The 18,956-nt window shown below is 37.1% G+C and overlaps 3 protein-coding genes across 3 annotated transcripts in view; 2 read left to right on the forward strand and 1 right to left on the reverse strand.

Annotated features, from left to right (window-relative positions):
* mipol1 (mirror-image polydactyly 1) overlaps positions 1–8,823 on the forward strand; it is a 96,707-nt gene extending 87,884 nt beyond the window's left edge. Inside the window, exons 13-14 of the mRNA XM_067367541.1 lie at positions 549–731; positions 7,390–8,823. Coding sequence (XP_067223642.1) covers positions 549–731; positions 7,390–7,456 — 250 coding nt within the window. The 3' untranslated portion in view covers positions 7,457–8,823. The remainder of the gene's footprint in view (positions 1–548; positions 732–7,389) is intronic.
* A 3,527-nt stretch (positions 8,824–12,350) lies between these two features.
* Positions 12,351–14,965, reverse strand: foxa1 (forkhead box A1). Its single transcript, XM_067367634.1, has 2 exons — positions 14,774–14,965; positions 12,351–13,973 (listed from the first exon to the last, which is right to left on the reverse strand). Exons 1-2 carry the CDS (start codon positions 14,843–14,845, stop codon positions 12,759–12,761), a joined length of 1,287 nt encoding a protein of 428 aa, XP_067223735.1. The 5' UTR covers positions 14,846–14,965; the 3' UTR covers positions 12,351–12,758.
* Positions 14,966–17,786: 2,821 nt separating this feature from the next.
* Positions 17,787–18,956, forward strand: part of ttc6 (tetratricopeptide repeat domain 6) — a 50,774-nt gene continuing 49,604 nt past the window's right edge. The window contains exon 1 of the mRNA XM_067366898.1: positions 17,787–18,449. Within this exon, the coding sequence (XP_067222999.1) occupies positions 17,787–18,449 (663 nt within the window). The remainder of the gene's footprint in view (positions 18,450–18,956) is intronic.

Here is an 18,956-nt window from a genome sequence, read left to right on the forward strand (position 1 = left end):
GATTATAAAGTATATTTGAGACTATAGACTATATAGATCTGGCTATGTGAGACTTTGAATCAACCCCTTTTCTTTGCATGACACATTGACATTACAGTACAGAATGGCTCTTTCAGCCTTTTCCTGAACATTGTATAAGCATTCGTTTCATGTGTCAGGTTGTAAACGCTACATCCTTTTGATTTTCCTGGCAAAAAAAATCCAGAGTCCTTAAACATAAAAGTCAGTCTACAGGCTTTCATAGACAACCTAGGAAGTCTGAGAAAGTTTTGTTTTTTAAGTATCATTTCAAGCTGTACACACATTGGCAATACAAAAAGCATTTAATACATGAAATTTCTTACATTTAGTCCCTTTAATGCATTTAAATATGATATACTGTTATTAATAGGTAAAAGCAAATAAGCCATTTTATATTGTTAAGAAGCAGCAAAAATGTTTCGAAATGCAATTATGATAATAAAAAACAAATATTCAAATGATTTTTTTTTCAATACTGACATAAAGTGTGCTAATTACATTTGTCAAAACTGTTTTTGTGTTTTCAGTGTGCTGCAGCATCAGGCTGATGAGACCTGTCCAGACAGTCCAGCCACTTCAAACCAAAGCCAGAGCCAGATTCAACCCCTGCTGTACCGTCTGCAGCAGCTGACATCAGAGCATCAGAGCACTCAGACCCAACTGTGTCTGGCACAGGAGAGAGAGAAGGAGGCCAATGAGAAAGTTCAGAGGTACAGACATGTGCACTGCTGGTCACAAGGTTTATATATATAAATTATATTCTTTGTATTCTATTCTCAGAATTTTTTTTAATTGTAATAATATTTCCCAATATTACTGTTTTAATGAATTTTTGATCAAATGAAAGCCTTAATTATTCCTAAAATCTTTTTTAATTAATTTATTTTGATTTGGGTTCTTCACTCAAGAATGGCAATTTTGTACTAACCCTTTATTAGTTCCAAGTTCTAAACTTGTATGACTTTCTTTTGTGAAACAGAAAAAGAGATGTTATGCAGTATGTTCATGCTGCTCTTTTCCACAGTGACAGTGAATAGAGACAGATGCTGTCAAATGACAAAAAAAAGTTACATAAAAGGATTACAAAAATAGTCTATAAGAGTCATGCTATGTCCAAAGTCCACATGACTCATTTGGGCTTGTTTATGGTACTTCTATTATTCTTTTTTGTCATCTTTTGGCAAGGCTGTAACCATGTCTTGAACATTTGGGGCGGGCCAAAGGTTTTTTTTTTTTTTTTTTTTTTTTTTTTAGGGGGGGGTAAATATGTCAAAAATGTAAATAAAAAAAAAACTTGTGTTGTCGCATTCAGTTATCAATGACATCAATTAAATGTTAGCATACTTTCAATTCAAAATGGAGAAATTCAAAAAAAAAAAAAAGTTGAGTAGTTTGCATCACTTTATGTTACTGTGGGTCGTTAAACATATCCATTATAAAACATATATGTCATATATTAAATGTTTAGCTACATATATCTTAACACACACACTTTTTCACTGTAAAAACTACAAGCATCGCATTGGAATTCACACTTGTCTTCAGTGAACTGTAAACCCCACCTTCTTTGATCTGATTGGCCATCATTTTGACACTGAAGAGTGCTGTTAGACCACTGTTATATACAAGTATAAAAACTGGTTGTCTGGTAGATATTCTCTCTCTCTCTCTCCCTCTTGTCTCACTCACATGGGGGGCTCCCCACGCAAAGCAAACACAAGCCGGCCTGCTGATCTATTTACATGATGAATTAACCAAATGGGGGTGGAGATGCTGAGCTGAGGGGGTGCTCAAAACACAGAGAGAACCCCCCACCACCCCATCACAATGAGAGAACTTTAGTGCACTGTTTACACATGCCGCTCTGAAGGGTGTCCATTTTCAGAGGAAAGATCACACAGCCTCTGCTGCATGACATGAAACTCCAAATCCCACAATGCACTTTGCTTTTACCTGTGCTACTGTCCTCGCCTAGACAGCAAGTGTGTGTCAGGGTAGCTTGTTTGTGTATATCCCTGACCAAGTGGCATCCACAGTGCAAGGTTCAGCAGTGTGAGTCACTACTGAGTACAGCATTGAGTTGAACTGCTCATTTCACCCCTGTGCAGGGCTACTGGAAGAGTCTCTGTGTAGTATTACTGGAAGTTAACAAGTTCCCTGTATTCTGAGAATCGGCATATTTATTGCTTGAGGCCCTGACTTAGTGCCAAATCATTTCTTAAAGGAATAGTTCACCCAAAAATGAACTTTCTTTCATCATTTATTCACCCTCATGACTTTATTTCTTCTGTGGAACACAAAAGAAGATACTTTGAAGAATGTTGGACCTCATTGACTTTAATTGCATTGGCAAAAACTTTTTTCTTTTCAGTAGTTAAAGGAGTGGTTTATTATGATTTCACTTTTTTAACTTTAGTTAGTGTGTAATGTTGCTGTTTGAGCACAAACAACATCTTCATAGTTACGACACTCAAAGTTCAAAGCAAAGGGAGATATTTTATTTCAAAGAATTCTCTGTTTAGGAACTAGAACAAACGGCTGGTAGGGACTACAATGAGCTTCTTACCAGGTTAGTGACATCACTAACCCTAAAATTTACATAAACCCTACCCCCGAGAACACACAACAAATGGGTGAGGCCATGTTTTTGCAATACAGTGTGTAACACAAATGCAATAGCATGTCATAAAAGCAAGATGCAAACATAAGTTATAACCATAATTAAACTCAACTATACCTGTTCTGTCTTCATGCAGCATATATTCTCTGGCTCTGTAAGCATCTTATAACAGTTCCCACATGAGCGATTTATAGATTATCATGACAGAATATGCTAATCAATGACTTTAAGATAGTTAACTCCACATCAGCTACATAAATTCATCAACTAACCATTCAGAAATGTCCTGTTGCATTCTACATGTTGTCAATTCTTCTTGATTCTCTCCATCATTGTCCGACTCCAGTTTGAACATAAAAGGCTGAACAGTTTCTGACATTTTCATTGAGTCTGCGTGAGGTAATCGGAGCTGCTAACACAAGCCCTTGAAACCCCGCCCTCTTCTTAGGAGCAGCAGCTCATTTGCATTTAAAGGGACACACACAAAAATGGGGTGTTTTTGCTCACCCTCAAACAAATTTACAAATTTAACATGCTATAAAAAATTATCTGTGGGGTATTTTGAGCTAAAACTTCACATACACACTCTGGGGACATCAGAGACTTATTGCATTATACCACCTCTTTAAACAGCTTTTTGAACTACATGAGAGTGAGTAAATGACAGAATTTTCATTTTTGGGTGAACCATCCAATTAAAGGTGCTAAAGAGGATGTTTTGTTTTATACATTTTTGCAATATTACTTGAAACTGTCTTTACTAACTGATAAAAGACTATTTATTAGGTGCACTGAAAGGAATAATATTAATATACATCATCTGTGCACGAGGTAGTGCCTTAAAAACATCAGCCAATCGTTTACGCGATCATCGCGTAAACGATTGGCCCTCTGGCTTGTCAATCACTGCCGAACTCACTAACAGTCTTTGGATTCTCAGTCGACAAAAAAATCCTCTCTATCACCTTTAAAGGAATACTTCACCCAAAGACAAAATTCAGTCATTATTTTCTCCACCCCATGTTTTTTCAAAACTGTATAGGCTACTGTTGTTTTTGTATTGGATATACAATATTTATATATTATATAGGAAACAATTGTTTTTGTACAATTGCAGTTTAAAGTGACCATCACTGTAAAGCTCCAAAAACAGCATCATAAATGTAGTCCATATGACTTGTGTGCCATATTCCAAGACTTCTGAAGCTATGCAATAATATTTTTTATTAGCAACCGAAAGAAAAGGAAGCATTATTTTTTTCAGAGTGAAAAGAAAAATCACGGACATTGAAATGCCATTGGTTCTCACGTGTGTCACAAACAAAAAGCATTAAGCAAGGTTTTAACATCAAGATATCAGTCCGTTCATCACACAAAGCTATCATATGACTCCAAAACACTTTCAATTTTAGCGTACAAATCGTGTGGACTATTTTTCTGATGCTTTCTCAGAGCTTGATAGCTATGTACACTGTCAGAAAAAAGTGCAAAATATAGCTGTTGAACGGTTTGTCACTGAGGCAGTATCTTTAAACAGACAACTTTGTACCTTATCTACCCCTAAAAGGTGCATATTATTACATTAGAGTAGTAATATATACCCTTATGGTACTACAATGAACCATTTAGAGGTACATAAAGTACAAAGATGTTCCTTTGAGGGTACTACCCCAGTTACAAGCCCTAAAGGTACAATATTTGCACATTTTATTATGACCTGTTGTATATAAAAGAATATGAAGATTATTCTTAAGTCTTCCTTTTGAGTTCCAAGACAAAAAAAAAAAAATTAAATTTATGGGGTGAGTAAATGCGACAGAATTTGGAACAACTTTTACTTTGCGAGTCCTCGCAAGGTGATGGTTAGGTCAAGGTGACTGCTATTTTTTCTTATAGAGCAAAGGATAACATGAGTGTGAGCATCTACGTGCGCGCATGACGGGGATTGTCCGCAGTAGGTCGGTCACACCTGACCGCTAGCTGACATTCAGATGGATGCCCTGCACTCACCAGGCTCCGGGCGGCCTGTGGGAAGCCGTTCTGACGTGGGCCTCGTCGCATGGCTGTGAGAAGAATGCAGGGGTGATGCGATCGGCCTCCAGACTCCCACAGCGCGGCGAACCGGGGAGGAGGAAGCCCAGCGCCGGCCCAGAATGTGGCACCTGAGTGCCGTTCCTGCAGGCCCATTGACGGAGGAGCTGAGCTGAATGTCTAATGACCTGCTGAATCAAATTTGGCCATGAGAAGCACACAAAGGACCTTTTCATTGGCCCGACGGCCCACAAACGGGCTGCGGCTTGTGTGTCCCATCATGCCGCAGTCTCGCAGGCTCTTCTGTCTGGCACAGCGAGGGCTGACCCTCCTCAACTGCCTTTTTTTCTGTGCCGTTCTGCTTCCTGTGCAATCTATAGTTGCTGGAGTTTTACGCGAGATCTTATAGTGTTTCGTGTTAGGGTTTTTGTCAGGCATTGTCATGGGATAATTATAGATTACAAACAGGATCTTCTTTTGCATTGAAACATGAATATGTTGTCGTGCCATACATAAAACGTGCTGTTGTTTAGAATTTATGCACGGCTGCTGTTTACTCTGTGTTATTTGAGCTGGAATTGTTGGTTTTGCGACTCCGTGAATTCTTAATCGGGATTTGCGCTTTTGCCGGCTCTTCCCTCGCGTGTATGTTTGGGTTTACGGCCACTCTCTGCAAACAGTGTTCACCAAATCCTCCCCAGCCCGCAGGCACACCTTGGAGATCCTGCCACGGAAAGGCAGACCTGTTAATTGTGCAAACATGACAGGGAGGCTAATGAATATATTTAAAACGCTAAAAATTTGCACACAAGGGGGAAAGGTGTTTCCGTGCATGTTTATGGAGGCGAGAAAGAGAGAGACGGTCTTGTGGTGTCTGTCTGCATGTTTGTGTGTTTTGGGGGGAAGTGGGTTGTGTGTGTGTGATATGAAGGCTGTTTGCTTGTATATGTATATATGCTCGTGTGCGTGGCCTGTTCATTTAGCAACAATGACCTTTTATAAATATTAGTCTGCTGTTTTGAACCATCCCCTCCCCCTCGTCTTCCCCCCTTTCCCTCCAACGTGACGCATTTCTCTCGGCCACAGAGCGCCTCTGAGAAATACATATGGTCCTGCGGCTGCTCTTCAATCTCTCTGTACGGGAAAACAGGTGGAGACTACGGCAGGAGCAAGGCTTGGGTCAGACCACTCCCATATGCTCACTTGATAAGACTGAGAAACCTCAATAGACAATACTAGCACTGGGTATGCCAAGCACATCTTATCAGCAATGCTGTGAAAGCTCTGATAGATCTGGGCTGTTTTTAGTGCCCGCTTTGTTGCTGTAAGCCTGCTTGAACTCAATTTTATTGTGAATACCTAACTTTTTTATTTGAAAATGCTTGGATTTAACAATCCTGAGCTCTCTACAACCTACTACTATTGTCGTGCATGATGTTTATTTATTTATTTAATTAATTAATTTCATTTTTAACTTCCAAGTCTGATTTTCAGGACACTGAGTAAATACTGAAAAATTGGCTCTGAATATTATTGAGAATAGAAAAAAGAGAATGTAAAAAATCGAGTTAATTTATGCTTTGTACAAAATAAATCAGCGAAATTGAAAATCATGCATTCAGTTTTCATTTTGTCTGTCACTTTTAATTTGAGTTTTTGCTTACATGTAAATGATATTTAAAGCATTTAATCATATATATATATATATATATATATATATATATATATATATATATATATATATATATATATATATATATATATATGTATATATACTGTATATATACTGTATATATAAATATATGATTTTTTATAATACTCAAGCTACATGAAATAATTTTTTTTTCAACTTATATAAGTATATATATAATTTTTTTTTTTTAATTTATTTATTTATTTATTTAAAAGTTGATCTAATCATTTTGAGAAATGTAACCAAGTTTCAATTTATTTTGGTATATAAATTAAAAGGTCTGATTTCATTAATTATTATTATTATTATTATTATTATTACAACACACAAACACACACACACACACACATATATATGATTTTTTTTTATAATACTCAAGATACATGAAATAATTTTAAATCAACTTTTATTTATACATATTTTAATATCTTAAATTAAAAGTTGATCTAATCATTTTAAGAAATGTAACCGTGTTTCAATTTATTTTGGTATATAAATTAAAAGGTCTGATTTAATTTATTATTATTATTAACACATAATTTTCCCATATTATCACATAATTTTAAGCAATGTCAAAGATTCTGAAGAGTGTCTTTTTGGAGCAGAACCAGCATTTGTTTGGCTGGAGAGAAGCAGGTCTGCTTTCATTCCCCATTATTCATTTGCTCCCAAAGAATCCCTTCACCCATCTAGATCTCCCTCCATTTCCACAGAGTCTCTGGGATCATCACCCTCATAAGCACAGGTTTACTCACCCCGACCAATCACATGACACCACACATGGGCTTCTGTTTGCCGGAGTAAAGGCAGGCGGATATTTGGAGGATTTGGGCATTGACACCAGCATGGATGTCTCACCCACTTTAAGAAGTGTCTACATCCATTCTCCGTATTTTCCGTTCCTCCAAGAGCACCCTTGTGTGAGGAGAAAACAGCTAAGAGCTGGCCTGCATTTGTCTTGCTCTTCTTTCATTTACACAATCACTTATTTTTGCTTTCCCTCTCTCTGTTTTTCCTTTCTCAGGTTGGAGCGGCTGGTGGAGGTGTTAAGGAAGAAAGTGGGCACTGGCAGTGTCCGAAAAGTCATCTGACTGACTGGCCGTCGGGCGACCCGAGCAGACGGCCACATCTGGTGACCAGGCTGCAGCGTTTAACTCTGAGCAAACAGCCGAAGCCTGGCCTGGGCAAACAGAAGGCTGGAAGTGGCGTTCTTTCTCTCAGCCCTGTTCTCATTCCAGCCCATGCTCAGAAACGGCATCGTAAATGTTTAACCACATTCTCTCTGCAGTCACCAATGAAACTACTGCTGCCAGTAGTTTTTCTACTACTCCAAAGGTTTTCTTTCTTCTCCTCTTACCAGTATGACGCTAAGTCTGGTTAAACAAGGGAAATTTGATTGGACAATTACTTTGTGAGGAACTGAGACTTTTTTTTTTCCTCCATATAAAGCCAGCTATTTTTGGACCAAGCTGGGATTTTTTTTTTTTTATTATTATTATTGAATTTGTTGACAGACTATATATTTTACATTTTCCCAAATTAATAAAGGGAATTAAAACAACATACAGTGTATCAGTCAACACAATCAGTATTTATGTTCATGAAAGCTTGTTCAGTGTTATTTAATAATAAATTGCTTTTGTGCTTATCAATTAGTGGTTTTAGATATATTGAAATAAAACCCTAAAATGTATTAAAAATGATCAAATCAAGCTGTGCAGAATATGTGACCCTGCACCACAAAACCAGTCTTAAGTCACACAGGTGTATTTGTAGCAATAGCCAACAATACATTTTATGGGTCAAAATTAACGATTTTTCTTTTATGCCAAAAATCATTAGGATATTAAGAAAAGATCATGTTCCATGAAGATATTTTGTAAATTTCCAACCATAAATATAGCAAAAATGTATTTTTGTGAGTGGATATGCATTGCTAAGGACTTCATCTGGACAAATTTAAAGGCGATTTTCTCAATATTTAGATTTTTTTTTTTTTTTTTTTTTGCACCCTCAGATTACAGATTTTGAATCTCGGCAAAATATTGTCATATCCTAACAAACCATACATCAATGGAAAGTTTATTTATCCAGCTTTCAGATTATGTATAAATCTCAATTTAAAAAGAAATGTACCCTTATGGCTGGTTTTGTGGTCACTGATTATTAATAATTATTAAAATTAATAATTTAAAACACCCTTCTTTATTTAATGTTTTATTCTTTAATTGAATTCATTTGAAACGAGTCTCTTTTGACAAATATCAGTCTAAATTGTTGTTTTTTTATATTAAAACTACATAATCATGTTTGTCTAAACATAACTATTTAATCAAACCTGTAAATAATGCTCTTTTTAATTCAAGCTGAATATCCTAAATATTTTTGAACATCTGGAGTTATTCTTTACTTTTAATACTTTTTAAATTCATAGCCTGAAAATCAGATATATTGTGGGGATTTCAGGTATACTTAAATGTAATGTATATTTAAAAACTATATACTAAAATACCTACATATATTTTTATTTTAAAAAAGCCTGATGATTCTTTGAATTCTTAAATGTGTGCTGTGAGTGTTTAATGGGGAGTGCTTTGCATGCTGATAATTTACAAACATAAAATGGGCCAAAGAGATCAGTCGACCTTTACCAACGACTAGATACCCCAAACAATTATATAAGCATGGTTTATGTTGCCTTTCCCTGTCCGTCCTTCAGCAGAGCTGTTCTTCAAGCCTGATCGATTATGTACTCAGAAATATGTTAGATGCAGCAGTGAATAAAGAAAGGGCTGTTTAGGCCAGACGTGCCGCTGAGTGTCCCTCCCCTCAAATAAACGCCCGAGACACCAGGACAAGCTTGTCGATTTTCCTCCTATAGGTTACCGTGGAGATGGCACAACCTGGGTGTCCCCACACACATCCCTATGGAAAACACTTGCCCTTTGATGCTGCAACTTTTTTTTCTCGAGACGAAAACTTTTGTTTTGAGATGTGCATTCTTAAATGATTTGTTTGAGGTGTGCATGTTTTAAATGACTTGTTTGATATGTGGGTGTGGAGGCTCGAGTCTGTGTTTATCGTGGCATGTGGAGTGAAATACCCCATTACCACCCCCCAAATTCAGTGTGCGTGATCATCGACTTACAAAAAAACTTTTATACGCTTTAATTAAAACCGTGTTTCGGCTGCACATATTGAATGACCCTCAGAGAAAAGCACCACTGATCCGGTTGCTATAACGACACCAAATATTTCAAGCTCTTTCTTTTTCTCTGTCTCTGCTTCTAGTCTTTTCATAGTAGCTGTTTATTTATACAAATATAGTTAGTTTCTATGGGACACATTTTTATTTTTCCCATGCAGGTTCTAATCAAGCTGATAAACGTGTGTTGGTTTTACTGTTAAAACGATGCATTATTGAATTGGATAACCTTCAAATTGACTAAGCTAAATAACTTTGTGGTTAATAATATAAATATTCATTTAGGCCAGTGTGCGATTTCATAACACCCCAATTAATCTTCTTATTTGCTATCATAGTCCTTTTAAGTGAAAATGCAAATTAAAGCTTCTTTTTGCATTATTCGTTCAATTTTGTTTATTCTTAAAACTTTTAAATGCTTATCGAATAATACTTAATATATAAACCTAAACAAGAAATGCATTATTGCGTCCGCCCAGTGAAACTCCAAAGAAACCAACTGGCTGTTTCTCTCCAAATCCCCTGCTGTAGAATAATGAAGACACAAAACACGGAACACCGCGCGAGGGGAGCGCGAGACCACCAACCTGACATGGTCGATGCATATTAGAGGGGCACAAAGCTCTAATAAACTTCTCCCGTATCATTTTTAATGGAAAAGCAGCTGCTTCTAAAGCTGATGTCGGATAGAGATCTCTCCCTCTTCTCTCTCGCCCTTTGAAAGCCCCTTTCTTTCGTGTGTGTGTGATTCTGAAGGGGTATTGCTTTGCTCTTTTCGTTGGCCAAGCACAATTGTGTTATTGGAGATAATTAATTCAATCCCCATCAGAAGGTATTAGGAGCGCCTTGGCCCTGTAGTGCTTTTCCAAACTCAGAATGAAAAGAGGGAGAAGAAAGGTCTACGGGTAGACCCGCTGATGGGCGCTTTGAACTAAAGGGCCGTGCGTATTGTTGTCGAAATTTTGCTCCATAAGGCTGAAGAAAGCGCCAGAGCTTTTGATGGGGCAACGAGAAATGCCACATAAGTTTGAACACTGCCTGCTGATCGCATATGTTATGCTTTCGTGAAGTCTGGCTCGTTTAAAGACGTGCACTAATTGTGTTATATAGAAATAAAACTTGCGATTGTAATCGCCCTCTACAATCACTGCGCCAATTACAAACAATAACATTCCCATGCAAATATCTGAATTATACATGTCGATATTTAAAATATATGATTATATGAGAAATAAATGAGCAGTTCGAATGCAGGAGGTTTTCTCACAAAACGGTTTAAATATTTGTAAACAGTTGGTTTGTTCTTGGATTTTCAAGACCGCACATTAACGACGCTTTAGTTTCGTTATCATCAGCTTCTTGTTGACGTAAGTTGACCATTTCGAGTAATAAAGATTTATAAAATATATTTAAACAAAACATTGTTTCCGATAAAGCATTTGATTGAGAACCAAATATACATAACCAAATTTCACCTGGTGTAACGGCTGCGACATTTGAACTCGATAATGGCGCGAAGTTTCTTTAAATGATGTAGGCTAGATCATCAAGCATAATGAGTTCAATAAAATTATTAGAATGAATTGTATAATGTTTTACATTTGTATTTTATTTAGGCTATAGTTTTATGTCAAATTGTATTTCAGTTAATCCCACATGTTTTATTTGTTATGGGTAAGCAGGTAAACTCTGTTAGATATTTACACATTTTTTTTAGTTAATAGCTTAAAATATGAAGCACTCAGTTTTATAATGCACTTATCGTGCGCGCGAGAGAATATAATTTAGATTATATCATAAACATGCTATTAAATCTGATTCTTTTTTTTTTTCATCGCAAAATATTGAATCTTTCCCATGCATGAAAAAGTATTTTATTTTCTAATGCATATATTAGGCTACAAATTTCAGTATCGATTATTGCAGTTATTTACTTTACCATCTTTTATTAGGCTAAATATCTTTATCGCGAGCTGTAATTCAGTATCAGATAAATCGACCCCGCTGGACCTTAATTTTAGAAAAACAATGTGGTCTTATTTTTTTTTTTAATTCGAATTAAAAATAAAAGGCGCAAATATAAGCTATATAACTTTCTTTTATATAGGCTGCACATATCGAGATTTCTCAAGCCTGAAGTCAATTATCCATTTTATTTACGCATCGGGGGGGAATTACAAGATAATTAAATGAATTTCACGGCTACTCAGCCAAAATGCGTGTATACAAAATACCATGATCAAAGTCAAATCTGTTCAGGTTCACGTGCCCATCATGTAGGTTACGCTCCACAAAAAGATGATTTGGCCTCTCTATGATATTGTTTAAAATCCCATTTAAAACGAGATCGGATCTTTTATGAAGCGAGTCTTTGAGGCTGCGCGTGTGTTAGACTTGGATTTTCTCTTGGTCTTTTACCAACATCTAGTCAAAACCAGACGGGCTCAGCCAAAAGCTGGCGTTGAGAGCAGACAGCCTATATTAAAGAATTTAATTCGATTAAAAATAGCATCTATTTCTATTTTATTTCAGGTCTTATTGAAGTTATTGAGCATTATTATTGCTTGGAAAAAAATAATGCAAAGAAAAAAAATGAAAATAATGAAATAAATCTGGTATTCTTACATAGCTATATAAATCTAGATTTAATCAATAGTCTTTGAATAATTGCAAATAATGTCACTAAGAAAAATGCATACATGAACCTCTTTGTATAAAAATGTCACAAACGTTTTGCTTGATTAAGAAATACATATTTTATTCACAATGCATTTCCACCTTGGATTAATTTATTTCAATACAAGATTCGGAAGTGTTTTTTTGTCAAAACGAGGTAAGTAAACCCCAAAAATAATGAGTAAAATGACAACATTCAAATACATCTGCAACAGACAGGGGCTTCGCTTTTATACCAGCAACAAGACCAAAGTTGACCTTCATTCGTGCACGTTGTAACACAATGGGGAACTACAAGTTTGGGGGATCACAACAAGTATTTTACAAGCTCAAAATGATTTAAATACACTAGCAATGATTTCTAACTGGGATATACAATAATTGGAAACACTTTACAATATTTTATTATACACATACACATTTTGTTATATTTTAAAGTAACAGTTCTTTTGCACCAGGTGCATGCAAAAAATAAAATAAAGTTTTTTTAAATCCCCCCAGTCGGCAACTGACTAAGATGTATTAAGAACAGGCCTGGAATACACACCTTGGTAGTAAGAGGCCTCTAAAGCCGAAGGGTCCATGCTGGCTCTCCCGGCCATGGGCAAGCTGGAAGACATCCCTGAGCCATAGGAGGAATATTGCAACGCTTGTTCATAGGCTTTCAATTCCAGTTTATGCTGTTGCTCTGAAGAGGACATTAAATTATTAATGGAAAACGGGTGGTTGAAGGAGTAATGGGGGTCTCCTTTGAGGTGCAGCTGGGGTTCGTGGGCCATAGAGTGCAGCGAGGACAGGGACGTGGACACGGGGTGCACCTGTGGGCCGGTGCTCTTCAGTTCAGAGTTGGCGGTGCTACCGCTCCTGTGGTCCAAACTGGGAGGACTGGACGACTGGTTCGAGGAGGTTATGGAGCTGGAGTCCATATGCACTGGTTTGCTGCTGGTGCTGTCGCTGGCCGGTGAGCCAGAGCCGCTCGACTGGTCTCTCTTTCCGTCTGACCTCTTTCCATCGGGCAACTTTTTGTCGCATTTAAAGCGCTTCTGTCTTCGCAGGTAACAGCCATTCTCAAACATATTCCCAGAATCAGGATGCAGAGTCCAGTAGGAGCCTTTTCCCGGCTTATCGGGTGACCTGGACACTTTGACGAAGCAGTCATTGAAAGACAACGAGTGTCTGATGGAGTTCTGCCACCTTTGCTGGTTCTGACGGTAGTAGGGGAACAGGTCCATTATCCACTGGTAAATCTCACTTAAGGTAAGCATTTTGCTGGGTGCCTGCTGGATAGCCATTGTGATGAGGGAGATGTAGGAGTAGGGTGGTTTGGCGTGCGGGTAACTTCTCCTGAAAGTCTTGTTGTCTCTAGCCCGGTTCAGGTTGGGCTGCGCGTATGTCATGGAGCTCATGGTGGGGCTCATGCTCGAGTACGGGTTCAGCGCGTTCATGGAGCTGTGCTGAGCCGTCATGGCGTTCAGGTTGGACGGGCTGAGCGCGGTGCCCATGGTCGACACGCCGCCGCTCATCCCGTTCATGGCGCCGGTGGCGCCCGGGGGCATCCCGGCCATGGTGCCCGGGCTCAGTCCGGCACTCAGCGCCGGGTTCGCATAGGACATGTTAAAAGAACTGGAAGTCATATTCCCACTGGTGGACATGCTCATGTAACTGTTCATATTATTCATGGAGCTCAGCCCAGCGTTCATGCTGCTGTTCGTCATGGGAGAATAGACCTGAAAGAAAGAAATCCTGGCTTTTAGTGCTGTAATATATCTGTATTCAGCACTTTTATTCACATAGAATGTTATTTTGCATCTTTTCTCCAAGATAATAGGCTAATGTATTTTCTTTTTTTTTTTAAATCGTTATAGTTATGTTAGTTATCGTTAACCGATTTAGTTGGTTATAAATGAAAAAATAATTTCAGGTAAGACCATTAAAAATTGTGAGAACATACATTTTATTTTATTTTTTAATCTAGATGTACTGCAACTAGTAATGTTTTTATTCCATTTTTTTAAATAACGAAATATTTAATGTGCATTTGCTGATGCACGTGACAGTAGAAATAGAAACGAACGGTTTTATTGCGTTTCATTTAATTAAATGTAAGTTTGCAATGTTGAACGAGACAAAACAGAATCTTGAAATGGAAATATGTGACATATATACATCATCGATAATGAATTGAATAAGTTATATTCAATTAACAATAAATCAAATAGTTATATTATTTATAAACAAATAAAATTCGTATATATTATAAACACTTACAATATCAGACTATTGTGACTATTGTCACTTGCAGTGGCATCACTACTGCCACCAAGTGGGTTAATCAATGGCTGATATTTTTATCAGCTTCAGACACAGTTCTGTAGAATACATATTTTACATTTAATTCCTCCATTTTAAAAGTGGTTTGTAGCATAAACCTCGTTTTCAGTCTGTTGATGCATTATTCACGTGCATGCAGCTACAAACTTTCTGACTATTCCCGCAGCTCAGAGTGGCAGTAATAATTGTCTCTCACCTCTTGTGCATCGTTATAGTAGCTGCTCCAGTCTGGAGTTTCGTGTCCTTCCATTTTCACTGCGCCCAACATTATGGTGGAAATCCGCAGCTCGTGCACATGCAGTTCGCAGACTCACAGCGCGTGTGTGTGAGTGTGTATGTGTGTGTGTGTGTGTGTGTCCTGGCACCGCGCGCAGTCACTGGTGGGATGTTGTGCGTGGCTTTGGGTAAAGTGAGGAAATGTTGGGACCGAACTCGAGATCTTCCCCTGCCTGTTACGTAGAACACGGTACAGCCCACTTTCTGTCTCATTTGCCTGGATCTCTCTCCTTCTTCCAGGAACACGTCTACTCTGCTGTTTTTAAATAGGAATGACCCGTGTGTTTTATTGCACAATACTATTATCAGTAAAAAGGTTAAAAAACGAATAATATTTTAATTTGAACACTATTGGAATAAACACATAATATTGAATATCCGAAACATTTTTGGCACATTTTTTTTAATGTATTTTGATTTTAAATCTAAACATTTTAAATTATTTAAGCATTTTTATTAATACTTTATAGCTTTAATTAAGGAATCCAGCATTATAATGTTATATAATTTAAGACACAAGTGTAGGCCTACTTTAATTATGAATTCAGATGAAGTAACACGTTTCAGGACATTTGAACTCATAAGAAAATATAATACAATATAGTATAATATATGTTAAGGTAATATTAGACGTATAAAACTTGTATAACATATTAAGTTTATAATAGGTACTTTATAGGCTATTTCAATAATTTTACAAAACATTATATAATGGTAACATCATGTTCATACAAAACATATGAATCATGACATTTAGACATATTTGAATATACATAAATCCATAATGATCTGTTGTAACATTAATTTATGTTATTTATGAGCATTAGTAATAGTGAGTTGCAATGCTTTTACATTCAGTTGCATTTTAACAATACATTTATTCATTTTAATCCATAGAATGTTCTTATTAAATTCTTACCAAAAGAATGGGTGTGTGTGTTTATTTAAATATCTGAAAAAAATATGAATTCTAACATAACTAGGCCTGTTTAAAATTGTTTATAAATACTGCACCAAATCATGTAATGTTACAATGTATGTTTGTATAGGAAAAGTACCAAAACGACACAAGCTTCACAGAATAGCAGATGAAATATTTCTAACTTAACTTTGGAGCCTATTAATTTTGGCACTGAATCCATGGTGCTTAGGAAGGAAGTGGAAACCCCACCATCTCCCTCATTTTATTTCTCAGATGAACAAGAGATCAGATTTCCCACTGTACACCTGCTAATGAGCGAATGACAGCCCTGATCATCCACTTACAGCGGATTATCTCCAGTGATCTCTCACACCATTAGAGCACAGATCGATTCCTCACAGGACGGAATGAAATGGCCCTTGAAGCGAAGAACATTAGACCATGTCAAAGCCCCCATGAGACAGACAGAGAGAGGGAGGGAGCGAGAGGAGCATGACTGTCTTGTCAGTAGATGTAATGCATGCTTTATAAAATAATATGTAAAAACTGGCTATTTTATATAGCTACTTGATTTAAAAAAAATGCATTGCATTAGATATTAAATGTTATGCTAGGCATAAATCCTTTATTGTGCAGCAATTTTGTGTTCTTATTAAAAGAATAAGGCAAGGTTCTTTGGAGATAACAGGTATGATCCAATATGTCTTTCTTAAGAATTACAGAATAAAAAGTACTTTTGGGGATTTTAAAAGGTTTTTATATGTAATCAGAATGTAAAACCATTTTGATTCTAATTATAACATTTATTTTGAATGTACATTTAATCTGTTAAATCATTTATTTCCTGTCTGTTCTGTGATTTTGTGTAAATAGAAAGGCATCTTTGCACCAGAGCTCATCATGATCCCCATTTCAGTTTTTGTTCATGCAAATCTGAACATTTGAGTGGTTGAAGGGTGTTTATTGCCGTTCTGGCAGCCAGCTATATGCGTAAAAATGGAAAAAATAATAATTATTAACATCAAGCTAATAATCTACTTGATCATGATCTTATTTCTATCTATGTGCAGATTTTCACTGGCAGCTCTGGCACGCGCATAGGGACGGCCGGTTGCTAGGAGACGCTGCTTGGCGTTTCCCTGTTTGAGTTTCTGAGGTAAAAAGCTGCAGTTATTTTTCAGCAAAGACCAGTTTTAGTTGAAGTGTTAGATTTTCAGGCGCGAATACATTAATGAAAAGGTAAGATACTTTTAAAGAATAGCCTACTTTTTAAATGATTTATTAAGATTTGTTGTGTCACAGCACGAAAAAAGCAACTTTTGAGCAAGCAGGCTAGCTGGCTAACTATAGCTTTTTGAACTGTAAAACTGCAGTTTCTATTTCTTCGAAACTATTATTTATACATTTTTGTTTTCATAAGCAGCGCAAACTTGTGAAGAGAATGTATATTGATTATTTCATGGAAGTGTGAAAAGAAAATGAGGATAAATAATAAAACATTACAAAATTAAATTAACCGATTGAATAGCTAGAACTGAACAAAAACTGTTGGACAAAATCATATAAAAATTATTTTGAAAAATATTTTGCAGATGTAGCTCTTTTACCAGTCCTCACACAAATGTTATTGTTATATTTTATGAAATTAGACAAAACGTGTTTATTAAACAATATGAAACACATTTGTTTTAAAAAAAAATCATATAATATGATTTCCGTCTGTTTAATAAATGTAATTGTTCATCATCCTTTTTGATTTCCAATATGTGAAGCGCCCGTGAATCCAATCAGGACACAAGACTTCTTCCTTACCTTGCCAGGTGAGCCCTGTCATCACAGATTTACCTCCCATCTTGACAAAACCCAGCTGTGTTGAGTCTCAAATAGACTTTCACTTTCCTCTCCTCTGCAAACTGCCCCCTAAATCCATGTCTCAACAAAGACCAACAAAATGAGCCGGGGTCAGAGCGCAAGCCCAAACATTTCCTCCATAGACAACTCAGTGAACACAATGGCTCTTCCAAAACTTAAAGCCAGGCATGGGATTGTCAGAAAGCCCGTCATAGCCTCTCTCGCAGGGACCACCAAAGCAGTATCCTTGTCCCAAAGGCCACAACCTTCTGCTAAGCCCAGATCAGAGCAGCCCTTATCAGCAGGTGGATCTTACAAACTTTGCACACTTGCTCAGCAGGTCTCAGGTGAGGAGAAGAAAACCTCCAGCACTCACCAGTGCACTATCGTTGGAGGACAGAACAGGCTGGACTCGGGCAGCTCTAATGACAATGAGGCATCAAGCTCTGTGAATTCAACACAGAATGGGCATAGAAGAGTGCAGAGAGGAAAGACTGAAAAATTCTGGGAGCCACATAAGCATCAAACTCTCTCCAAACACAGCAGCTCCCAGAGTTACACCAGCAGCGCTGGCTCCAGCACCATCCAAAGTGTTAAATCCACCTCTGAGCTGCTGGAGGAAGCCAGACTTATTGCTGGACTCGAGCAGCCAGATGAGCTTGACCAGCAGAGGGCACCAAATAAGAGCTTGGCAGACACATTAGTGATGGAAAGTGGGCACATACCTGTTGTTGAGGATGACAGTAGTGCAACTTTCTTTGACCAAGCAATGCTACATTCTATGGAAAGAGAAGCTGGAAACAACTGCAGCTCTGATGATGAGGTTAGCTTTTTATTTTATTTTGAATATTAGACAGCTGATAATGAGGTTAGTGGTTCATTTTTTAATTTATTTTATTGTATATTTAATTTTATTTGTTTATTAGTATTTTATTTTATATGGAAAGAGAAGTTGGACACAGCTGCTTTATTATTTTCTTTTATTAGTTTATTATTTGGGCAAAGCAATGAAGGTACGTAGGCACCTATTTTATCAGTCATCTTCGTCTTCGACATTGTCTTCTTCTTCTGCTCTTGAGTCTATGGCAGCCCATAGAACCGCTTGTGGGAAAATGATTAAATTTGTCACACAGATAGAAGACACTCTGAACATTAACCACAGCAAAATGAACTCCACCAACTGTCCTAACTGGCACTTACATTTATGCTAATAACTTTTGAACCGTATGAGCTATAAACATTCTTTCCCTCAAGTCGATTCAATTGCACCCTCTGACGTAATTTTCTGTCATGAAAGTTTTTCTGCCATTTTGATTTTTCCAAAAAAACT

The sequence above is a fragment of the Chanodichthys erythropterus genome, chromosome 18 (assembly GCF_024489055.1).
Source record: "Chanodichthys erythropterus isolate Z2021 chromosome 18, ASM2448905v1, whole genome shotgun sequence".
In the NCBI taxonomy this organism is placed as follows: domain Eukaryota; kingdom Metazoa; phylum Chordata; class Actinopteri; order Cypriniformes; family Xenocyprididae; genus Chanodichthys; species Chanodichthys erythropterus.

Excerpts from the sequence above, each read along its gene's own strand:
- foxa1 (XM_067367634.1), bottom strand. The coding sequence starts at position 14,845 with ATGTTGGGCGCAGTGAAAATGGAAGGACACGAAACTCCAGACTGGAGC. Across the intron at positions 13,974-14,773 it reads ACTATAACGATGCACAAGAG|GTCTATTCTCCCATGACGAA; the intron begins GTGAGAGACAAT and ends TCTTTCTTTCAG.